General features: G+C 46.6%; 1 protein-coding gene across 1 annotated transcript; it reads left to right on the plus strand.

Annotated features, from left to right (window-relative positions):
- Positions 1–2,399: 2,399 nt before the first annotated feature.
- Positions 2,400–6,977, plus strand: LOC127607108 (uncharacterized). The gene is made up of 2 exons (XM_052075204.1): positions 2,400–3,347; positions 3,408–6,977. Exon 2 carries the CDS (start codon positions 5,632–5,634, stop codon positions 6,823–6,825), a length of 1,194 nt encoding a protein of 397 aa, XP_051931164.1. The 5' UTR covers positions 2,400–3,347; positions 3,408–5,631; the 3' UTR covers positions 6,826–6,977.
- The last annotated feature ends 5,138 nt before the right edge of the window (positions 6,978–12,115 follow it).

Below are 12,115 nucleotides of genomic sequence, written 5' to 3' on the forward strand. Positions count from 1 at the left end.
CGCAGTCTCGTAACAAACGAATCAATTGGCTCACCGTCATCTTGCTTGCAGTTTCCAAGCACGTATCTCTCGAATATTACATTCCGTTTTGGTTTGAAATAATTCTCCAACGCGTCCAATATCTCTTTCACGTCCTCCTGTTGTGCCGCAGACAGGTTCAGGTTGTGTTTGTACACATGGCGGCAATCGCCCCACATAAGTCTTCTCAGAGCAGCGGCCTGGACTCTATTGTCTTTATCTCCCAAACCGGATGCCAAAGTATAGTCTTCAAATTCAGCACGAAAGTTATCCCAGTTGTTTGCAACATCTCCCGTCAGCTTCATCTCCTCCGGGGCTGGGATGCTAACGTTAGCCGCCATGTCGTCAGCCTCGTTGCTATCATGGTCGCGATACCGGACTCCCAAATGCGTGTTCCGCACACAATAAACACACAGCTGCAATGGCACTAATCGAAAACAGCAATGGGTAGGATCACTTCTGACACCATGTTTGGTTTATTAATGACACAAGTCATGATGGCGTTTGACTAATGCTTTAATAGCATGAATCGCAACTGACGGTAACGATGGCAAGCCGCACCTTGCCTCTTGGGTTATACCATTTCAACTAGACTGGGGGAGGGGGGGTAGTCCCCAAACACCAGCCACCACAGCGATTGTTAATCAATACTGTACTCTGCATTACGGTAATGTCCCGCCAGTGAGCTGCGTTGGCCACCTTCAAAATAGAAGCGACCCAACTAATGCATGTACGTCAACGGTTGTTTTTTTTTTTTTTAATTATTATTATTATTTTTTGGCTGTCATGCAAAGAGGAGTTCACCCAGGAACAATGAAAACTCTCAAAATAGCACCAAGAAGCGTTCTGAATTTGCGATAGAACAAAGTCAATGGTCTCAATTCAACTGTATTTTAGAGCACTTTCAAACAGCCATCGCTGCATACAAAGTTCTGTACATGGAGCAACTATCATATATACAATGGTAACTACATAAATAATATTTAAGACATCATTCAAAAATTAATCTTAAATCATCCCGCAACCACACCAGGTCAAGGGCATACTAGGCCACCCCACGTATCCAATCTAGTACTGTCATTCAGATCTGACGTACCATTTCAAAGTAAAAGCCTTACGAAATATGACATTTTGACCTCACCTGATTTTGAAAAATTAATTATAGTTATTCCTCAACCAGATCAGGTCTACGGTACAATGGGCCACACCAGGTATCCAACAACAGTACTGGCATTCAGATAAAGGCTTCTGAAATTAGCAATTTTGACCTTTGCACCTGATTTTTAAAAATCCAGTTTTTGTTTTCCATCAATCTCAGGAGATTATAATAATGAAAGTATTATTGGATACCTGAGGTTGCCTCGTGTTCCCCAGACCTGGTCTATTTCCGGGATAACAAAAATTAATTTTTAATTATTTTTTTAAATCAGGCGAAAAGGTAAAAATGGCATTTTTCAGAAGCCTTTTGTTTTGAAATGCAACATTAGATCTAAATGGAGAAAAAAAAGACTAGTTGGATACGTGGCGTGCCCTGGTATGTCTTAGACCTGGTCTGGTTGAAGTATAACTTAAATTCATTTTTAACAATTTTTAAATTAAACAGGCAAGGTCAAAATCTCACATTTCAAAGGCCTTTTATTTTGAAATGGAACATCAGATCTGAATGCCAGTACTGTGGGTGGATAGCTGGGGTTCCCTAGTGCAGTGTTTTTCAAACCCTGTGCCGCGGCACAGACGTAATCAGGTGTGCCGCGGGAAAATATCCATTTTGTATGCCTGTGCGGTCTCTTGCCTGGCAAAGTAATCATGTAGTAATACTGCTAGGGAGCAGCAACAGCTAGCCAATTGCCTTGTGTTAAGATGAAAGACAAGCGAAGTTGTGACGCATGAATGCAGGACGACGGTGAAAAAATTAAAAAACTATACAAATGAAAGAATATAAAACACTTTTTTTTGTGTTTATTCGATTCCAATTCAAGCTGTTATAATGTCAGTCTTCAATGTTAAAAATTTGTTATGGTAACAATATAACATGTTTAATTGTTAAAATAACCTTTTTTCCCATATTTTCAGCTAGTGGTGTGCTGCAAGATTTTTGCAATGAGAGAAGTGTGCCTTGGATCAAAAAAATTTTGAAAAACACTGCCCTAGTGTGTCGAAAAACCTAGTGTGGTTGCCTGTGGCGGTTCTGGGAAGGGGCCAACATGGGCCAGTGCCCCTGTAGCACTGATTCTGGACCCCCCTGCGGCCCCTGGTCAGAACGTAGAGTCGGTGCATGGCTTAACATTCTAGTCTGACCTTTTAGTGCGCTGCACCACTGAAAAAGACAGATGAGAATTAGCCCCCAGAGAAGCATTATTATATTGTTAAGGTAAGACCACAACACAAACCAAGCAAGCATGCAACAGAAGGGTTGCGTGTAATTCATCTTCACTGTTAAAAATGAAGAGTAAAAATTTTCTACATGAAAAAGAAACGAATTTATTTTAAGAAGGATTCAGACCTGAGACGGAGCCAGATGGTGGTGAGAGAGCTGAAGAGCAGGTTGAGAGCAAAGCAAATAAAGAGAAACGTTTAACTTTGCTTACTACAGCTATTTACGAGCATTCTCTCAATGCATTGCAACAATAATTTAATTTCCATGCGTTCCCTCTAACATGCAGGCCCCACTACACCTCCATATTAAATACAATTATCGATTCGAAAGCGGATATAGCGTTCCGGAGTAAATATTTAACGCAGATACAGTGAGTCGAGTGTGACAGGATTCAAATGAACGCCGAGTGTCGAAAAACATGAACGCAATGGTGCACATTGGTTTCTATTGTTTTTTTGGTGGGGATATTTGAAATGTATGTAATCATACCTCAGGCCCACTATGAATAGTGATAGATTAAGCAATCTTGCTGTATTTAGCATTGAGTCTAGGTCCTAAACTCAAGGCTCAGATCGAGTGCTTTCGACTCTACGAGGTCAAAAGCACTGAATCTCTAAATCACTTCCTGATCAGGTTGCCAGAAATCACCAAAATCGCAGGATGCAATTGCTGTAATAGAAGGGCAACTTAAGACTGTTCCACAAAATCTGCACTGATATGAATCTTTTATCAGCACTACTGTGATTATACATTTTTTTCACCTCACCGTAATGTTATGTCTGCAAAGGTTTAAAAGTTTGATAATATAAAAAGTCAATTAAGATTTTGAAACTTTGTCTTTTTTGCCCTGGGTTGAATGTGCCTCTTTCTCAAACCTCCTTGTCATGTAGCAAGGTGGTGGTGGACCCCAAAAAGCAGGCAGGAGAGAGGAGCAGGGTGTATTTGAAGAAGTGTATTGATATTGTATTGATTGATTGATGTATTGTAAATTTCCAGTGTGGGACAAATAAAGGATATCTTATAAAACACAAAACTAAATCCTAAACAAACAAAGTAGCAAACAAAAATCATGACTGAAGATAAAACATAACAGCAACCAAAACATGACTGAAACAAACCTGATTGCAACAAACATGACAGTAGCAAGAAGCAACAATGACCCAACACCGAGTGTTTGGGCAGGAGTCCTTTTATACAACTAATTAACAAATGACCAACAGATGTGCAACTGCCGGGGGAGCCCTACAGTGCCACCTGTTGGTCCCTAAACCAAATCATGAAAGTACCCCTCCCTCAAAGGACGTCCCAAGTTGTCCAAAAGCTTGCCTCGCCGGGGAACAGGAACTAAAAGCGACGGCGATCCTTGCCTCGCCGCAAAACAGGAACAAAAGCGACGGCAATCCTTTTGGCTAGGCGTGGCCTGACGTGGACGGAGCTCGACGTATCGGGGGACATGGAACAGCCGGACGTGAATAGGGGCTCGGCCTAACGTGGGCGTGGGCGTGGACGTGGCACAGTCCAGGCTTATAATTGACACATCGGCTGCGTTGACACATCCAGGCTGCTAATTGACACGTGAACTGCATCGGTGCGGTTTATACTGCATCGGCTGCTTGGCACAGTGCAGGCTGCGCCACTTAGTCCAGGGGGCGTCGACTCAGTGCAGGGGGCGTTGACGCAGCAAAAGCCCGCACAGTGTATCTAAGGAAGTGCGTCTGGCGACACGATGCCAATTGCCGAAACAAGCCAGACCTCACCCTCGCTCGAATAAAAATACAGTATATGTTTGGGCAATACGGAAAACACACTGATTATCAGAAAAAAATGTGTTCATCTGACTTCGAGCGTCATGTCGGCTGTCAGATAATAGGCTATGAGAAGTGCTTTATGAACGTTTGTACTGTACGTCATACTCCAGTTGATTGAGAGGTCCCGCCTATAAGGGGGAGTTCCAGAAAGTGAGCAGTGAGTGAGTGAGCACATCGCATGTTTGATGACTCTGCCACGTTGTGATTAAAAGTCACATAAAACGTCAACCTTGTCTGCTGACCATCATTACATCGGCTAGGCTAGCTTAGCTGTTGTCGTAGTTCGAAGCTGAATATGTGGCGTGGGTTGGGTCCAGTGGTTGGGCAGGAGTCCTTTTATACAACTAATTACCAAATGACCAACAGGTGTGCAGCTGCCGGGGGAGCCCTACAGTGCCACCTGTTGGTCCCTAAACCGAATCATGACACCCCTGGCCTCAGCCAGGCCCCCTCAGTGAAATTGATCTAGAACCCCACCAGCGGTTGCGATATCCCGCAACCACTGTTTGTGGAATAACTAAGATTCCTTTTTTAATGATTTTTTAAATATCAGGTGAAGTCAGTGATGTAGTTACAATTGCCTTGATTTTCTATCTCAACTTCAGAACGCTTCTTGACGCTATTCTAAGAGAGTTATTATTCTCTCTGGGTAAATTTATAGTTGCTCGATAGCCAAGAAATTATAAAACATTTTTAGTGTGCATTACGATGATCCGCCGCCGGCGAGCGGCCTTGGCCTCGTTCAAAATGAAAGCGCCTCAACTAATGCATGTGCGATGCGGTGTCTGGAGAGTTCAGTGTTGGTTGTCCCAATGCATTGAAACGAGACGAGTCATTGGATAAATGCTAGTTTTGTCCCGCCCATCGGACACTCAGCGTCTCTGGGAGTCTATGGACAGTGGACGTTTATGGGCTGGCCCGGACGCCGAGCTTTTCTGCATGATGATTGGATGATCTGTCTGAGGCTGAATCTCTTTTTGATTGACAGCGAAATGAGCCAATCACCGATCTTTTGGTGTAGGCATCCGTGGGAGCATTTTTCAATTCTCATTCTGTTCTGAGTTGAACTGGAGACTTCTAATCATCTGAGCGACACTCTCTTTGTTGAAAACGACTAGCAACAAATTAATCTTTTATTTCTGTTGGGTTTTATTGTAGTTGCTGTAGTTGTAGGACACTAGTTAAGTCGCTGGAAAAGATGCCTTGTTGGTATGAGAGGGTCACAAATGATTTTCTTGAAAAGGAACAGAAAGTAGAATCCATGTATAAATAAACGGACACATTTTATGATGTTTTCCAGAATTGAGCTTCCCCTCTTTGACAGACTAGCATCCGGTTCGAATCCCGCTTGGGGCAAAAATGAGCACATAACACCATCCAGTGTGAGTCCTTGGGCAAGATCCTTCACGCTAATGCCTACCTCATACAATGATGAGAGACAATAAAACAAATGACATGCCGGCTCAGACGTCGCCCGGCCAAACAAGATTTGCGTCAGGTGCTGGGGAACCAGAGCACCTTGATGAAAAATGGGCTACTGGAACAAAGCGGAAATGGGCGAGATGCGATAACATGGCTCTGTTGCAATGCTACTACTCAAGCAACCCTAGTCAGAGGGGCTACATGCAGAGAATGTGGGCAAAATGGTTACTTCGAAACCCACAGTCACGGTTGACAACGAAACAACTAGTAGCTCAGTGTTCCAACATCCACAAACGGCAACTGCTGTCACAACTTGAGATTGATGTACAACGCAGGTTCCATGGTGAAGGGCCCCAGGCTACCAGATCAGAAGAAGAGGTCATACCAGAGATTGGGAGGCAAGCCCCAATGAATGCAGATGATGAGAGTGGGAGGCCACCCCCAATGAATGAAATGCTGAGCGAGGCAGCAACTGACCTGAAAGTGAAGATCATGGCGAGAATGAAAGCTGGGCAACCTAGCTACCGATTACAACGGCTATGTGAAGTACCACCTGAAAGTCTCATGGAAAGTGTGAATGCACCACCGAGGGCGATCCGTACCGTAACGATCACGGAAACCAATGAGCTGATATACGCTTCAGCATCAGTGATCCTAGAGACTCTTGGCTATAAGAGCAACCATGTAAGCCATGAGATACGTTACCCAGCATGGAAAAGACGGTTGGAGGCTAAGATCAAGGCGGCCCGGAAAGATGTGAGTCAATTGACGGAGGCCCAGAGAGGTGTGATGAAAAGGCCGATACCTGAGAGGTACATCCAGATGACCATACATGAAGCACTCGAAACTGACAAACAAAGGCTCCAAGCCTTGTCCAGTCGCCTAAAGCGGTACACGAAAGAGAATGAGGCCAGACGAATAAACAGGCTGTTCGCAACACAACCTGCGAAAGTGTACGCTCAGTGGCAGGGTCTTAACAAAATAGCTGACCCACCAAGACTGGAAACTGAAAGGTACTGGAAAGGCATATGGGAGAAGGAGGTTGCACATAACAGCAGTGCACAATGGCTGGTGACCCTGAGAGAGGAGCACAGCAACCTCCCCGAACAGAACCCAGTTACCATAACAGTGGCAGACATACAGGAAAGAGTCTCAGATATGAAGAACTGGACAGCACCATGGCCCATACCTACTGGCTAAAGAAACTCATAGCACTCCATGAGCGCCTAGCAGTACAAATGAACCAGCTGCTGAGGGATGAGACTCACCCAGAATGGCTAACCGAAGGCGAACGATCCTGATCATAAAGGATCCCTCGAAGGGTGCAGTCCCATCCAACTATCGGCCAATAACCTGTCTCTCCACAACATGGAAGCTCATGTCAGGCATCATTGCGGCTAAGATAAGTGGACACATGGATCAATACATGAACGAAGCACAGAAGGACGTTGGTAGAGATACCAGAGGAGCCAAACATCAGCTCCTGGTTGACAGAACAGTCGCACAAGACTGCAGGTCCCGACGTATTAACCTGTGCACAACCTGGATTGATTACAAGAAAGCCTATGACTCAATGCCACATACATGGATCACTGAATGCTTGGAGTTGTATAAGGTGAACAGGACCTAAGAGCCTTCATTGCAAACTCGATGAGGATGTGGAAAACCACACTTGAAGCCAATGGCAAGCCACTTACCCAAGTGTCCATCAAATGTGGCATATACCAAGGTGATGCACTCTCCCCACTGCTGTTCTGCATAGGACTGAACCCCCTAAGCCTAGTAATCACCAAGACAGGCTATGGATACCGCCTCAGAAATTGAGCTACAATCAGTCACCTCCTCTACATGGATGACATAAAGCTGTATGCTAAGAGGGAAAGGGACATAGATTCCCTGATCCACACAACCAGGATCTACAGCAGCGACATCGGGATGTCATTCGGGCTTGAGAAATGTCGTCGAATGGTGACTAAGAGAGGAAAGGTAGTCCGCACTGAAGGGGTATCACTCCCTGAAGGAACAATAGCAGACATTGAGGACAGCTACAAGTACCTCGGTATACCACAAGCCAATAGCAACCTCGAACTGGCAACAAGAAAAACTGCTACAGCCAAATACCTCCAGCAAGTGAGGCAAGTCCTAAGAAGCCAGCTCAATGGCAAGAATAAGACCTGGGCAATAAACAGCTATGCCCTGCCAGTGAATAATAAGGTGGCCAAAGGAAGAGATTCAGACCACGGACGTTAAGACCCGAAAGATCCTAACCATGCATGGAGGGTTCCATCCCAAATCCAGCACCCTGAGACTGTACGCAAGCCGAAAGGAAGGAGGCCGGGGAATGGTAAGTGTGAGAGCCACTGTCCAGGATGAACATCCAAGCAAGATTACATCAAGGAGAAGGCTCCAAAGGATGACATACTCAGAGAATGTCTCAGACAATGGGGAACAGAGGATGCGGAGCTGGAAGAGGGACCATCATGGGAGGACAAGCCCCTACACGGGAAGTACCACCGGACCATAACCGAAGTGGCTGATCTCAAGAAGTCCTATCAGTGGCGAGAGAGGGCTGGCCTGAGGCATAGCACAGAGGCACTCATCCTGGCTGCTCAGGAGCAGGCCCTAAGCACCAGAGCCATTGAGGCCCAGATATACCACACCAGACAAGACCCAAGGTGCAGGTTGTGCAAAGAGGCACCTGAGACGATCCAACACATACCTGCAGGGTGTAAGATGCTGGCAGGGAAAGCCTACATGGAACGCCATAACCAGGTGGCTGGCATAGTCTACCGAAACATCTGTGCGGAATATGGACTGGAAACCCCAAGGCCAAAATGGGAAACACCTCCGAAGGTGGTTGAGAATGACGGAGCGAAAATCCTGTGGGACTTCCAGATCCAGACTGACAAGATGGTAATGGTGAACCAACCAGATATCGTGATCATAGATGAAGGGCAGAGGAAAGCCGTTGTAGTGGATGTAGCGGTCCCAAGTGATGGAAACATTTGAAAGAAGGAACACGAGAAACTCGAGAAAAAAGCCTGGAAGGTAAAAGTGACAGTCGTGCCTGTGGTGGTCGGAGCATTCGGGGCAGTGACCCCTCTGAAAAATGTATATTTTTGATACCTTCATCGGCAGTAGGAAAATCAACCAAATGTCCCAAAACAGAAAATCCAGTGAAGAAACCAGAAAATAAAGTCTGTATGGGTGTTTGTGAACACACAGCAAAAGAATCATTCTTTTAACATCGACATGGCCACAATTCTGAACCAGTCCAGTCTCTTACACGTTGACATTAAAAACTATGTATAACGTATTCCATTAAATATAGGTTGAACATGATTTGCAAACATTGTATTCTGTTTTTATTTATGTTTCACACAACGTCCCAACTTCATTGGAATTGGGTTTGTGTAACCCACATTATCCAAATTGTTTCTTCATGTTTAACTTTTACCCGTTTTCCTTTCCCACCCTTGAAAGGACGAACACTTGATTGGATTGAACATTGGCACTTCTACAATAGGTCTCTGTAAAAATGATGCCAGAACTAAAATCGAACCCCTGGATAATTCTGTAGCGATTTAATGCATTGTTTTTGTACAAGTAACAAGTGTTCAAGTTAATATGGTGCATGTTACATTCTGTTAACCCACTTAAATGGGAAACATTTTGTTGATTAGTTGTGTTTGTTGATTTTGCTAGACTAGTTTTATGGAACGATTGAGAGAAATAATGTTTCAAGAATGCTTTTTTGAAAATAAGATGAGCTGTTTTGATCGCGGATATGCATTACAGTTAATCCATGCATCCAGTAGAGGGTGGTAGTAAAACATTTGTTGATTGCTGCTTCCTGCATTAAAGTGACCCTCTTTGCAATGATGGCGTTTGGCGTGTGAGTGCAGTCCCACTGTACAGCGGCGATCGAATTTAGAAAGTTCTCATCCTATACAACAAATACGTTTTTCTCCTTTTCCAAGAATGATTCATATCACATGTTCATGAGAATGAGAAAAATGAAAGGAAACCTGTTGTGAATTATTGGAAAATGATGAAGTTGAAAGGGGGAGAATTTGTCAAAAAATATGGAAGGAAATAGCCCATCAAAAAAACTCTGAGGAATTCAATATAATCATAATCATACAGTTAATGGTATGGAAGAACATAAGATAAGATATCCTTTATTCGTCCCACACTGGGGAAATTTACAGTGTACATATGTGCAGGCTTCGGCCCTCACACAAATTAAAGCTCATCCATCCATCCATTCATCCATTTTCTGATCCGCTTTTGCTCACAAGGGTGCAGGCACGCTGAAGCCTATCCCAGCTGTCCCCGGGCAGTATGTGGGGTACAGAACTGATTGCCGGCCAATCGCAGAGCACAGATTTAGATTTAGAATCAGAATCATCTTTATTGGCCAAACATGTAGGAATTTGTCTCCGGTAGTAAAGGCTACCCTACTATTGCAATAACAAGCAACTACAATAAATAAGACATGTGTATCCATCCATCCATCCATCATCTACCGCTTATCCGGGGCCGGGTCGCGGGGGCAACAGCTTTAGCAGGGAAGCCCAGACTTCCCTCTCCCTAGCTACTTCTTCCAGCTCTCCCCGGGGGATCCCGAGTCGTTCCCAGGCAAGCTGGGTGACATAGTCTCTCCAGCGTGTCCTGGGTCTTCCTCGGGGTCTCCTCCCGGTGGGACATGACCGGAACACCTCACCGGGGAGGCGCTCAGGAGGCATCCGAATCAGATGCCCAAGCCACCTCATCTGGCTCCTCTCGCTGTGGAGGAGAAGCGGCTCGACTCTGAGCCCCTCCCGGATGACTTAGCTTCTCACCTTATCTCTAAGGGAGAGCCCGGACACCCTGCGGAGAAAACTCATTTCAGCCGCTTGTATCCAGGATCTCGTTCTTTCGGTCATGACCCATAGCTTGTGACCATAGGTGAGGGTTGGGACGTAGATCGACCGGTAAATTGAGAGCTTCGCCCTTTGGCTCAGCTCCTTCTTCACCACGACAGACCGATACAACGTCCGCATCACAGCAGACGCTGCACCGATCCGCCTGTCGATCTCCCGCTCCCTCCTACCCCCACTCGTAAACAAGACCCCAAGATACTTGAACTCCTCCACTCGGGGTAAGATCTCCTCCCCGACCCGGAGGGGGCACTCCACCCTTTTCCGACTGAGCACCATGGTTTCAGATTTGGAGGTGCTGATTTTCATCCCAACCGCTTCACACTCGGCTGCGAAACGCTCCAGTGAGAGTTGGAGAGCCCCGTTTGAAGGAGCCAACAGCACCACATCATCTGCAAAAAGCAGGGATGTAATACTGAGGCCCCCAAAACGGACCCCCTCAACGCTTCGGCTGCGCCTAGAAATTCTGTCCATAAAGGTTATGAACAGAATCGGCGACAAAGGGCAGCCTTGGCGGAGTCCTACCCCCACTGGAAACGATTCCGACTTACTGCCGGCAATGCGAACCAAACTCTGACATCGGTGGTATAGTGACCGAACAGCCCGTATCAGGGGGTTCGGTACCCCATACCCACGAAGCACCCCCCACAGAACTCCCCGAGGGACACGGTCAAACGCCTTCTCCAAGTCCACAAAACACATGTAGACTGGTTGGGCGAATTCCCACATACCCTCAAGGACCCTGCTAAGGGTTAGGACTCCAGAGGCACTCTCACTGTTGACCATGCGATGTTGCAGAGGCGTGTCAACCAGGACAGCCCCACAACATCCAGAGCCTTGAGGAACTCCGGGCGGATCTCAACCACCCCTGGGGCCTTGCCACCGAGGAGCTTTTTAACCACATCTGTGACTTCAACCACAGAGATAGGAGAGCCCACCTCAGAGTCCCCAGGCTCTGCTTCATCCAAGGAAGGCGTGTTGGTGGAGTTGAGGAGGTCTTCGAAGTACTCTGCCCACCGGTTCACAACGTCCCGAGTCGAAGTCAGCAGCGGACCATCCCCACTGTACACAGTGTTAGTGGTGCACTGCTTCCCCCTCCTGAGACGTCGGATGGTGGACCAGAATTTCCTCGAAGCCGTCCGGAAGTCGGCTTCCATGGCCTCACCGAACTCTTCCCACGCTCGGGTTTTTGCCTCGGCGACCACCGAAGCCGCGGTCCGCTTGGCCAGTCGATACCCGTCAGCTGCCTCTGGGGTCCCACAGGCCATAAAGGCTCGATAGGACTCCTTCTTCAGCTTGACGGCATCCCTTACTGCTGGTGTCCCCCAGCGAGTACGGGGATTGCCGCCACGACAGGCACCAACCACCTTACGGCCACAACTCAGATTGGCCGCCTCAACAATAGAGGCACGGAACATGGTCCACTCGGACTCAATGTCCCCCGTCTCCACCGGAACATGGGAAAAGCTCTGTCGGAGGTGGGAGTTGAAACTCCTTCTGACAGGGGATTCCGCCAGACGCTCCCAACAAACCCTCACTATACGTTTGGGTCTGCCAGGACGGACCTG

The sequence above is a fragment of the Hippocampus zosterae genome, chromosome 9 (genome assembly GCF_025434085.1).
Source record: "Hippocampus zosterae strain Florida chromosome 9, ASM2543408v3, whole genome shotgun sequence".
Classification (NCBI taxonomy): domain Eukaryota; kingdom Metazoa; phylum Chordata; class Actinopteri; order Syngnathiformes; family Syngnathidae; genus Hippocampus; species Hippocampus zosterae.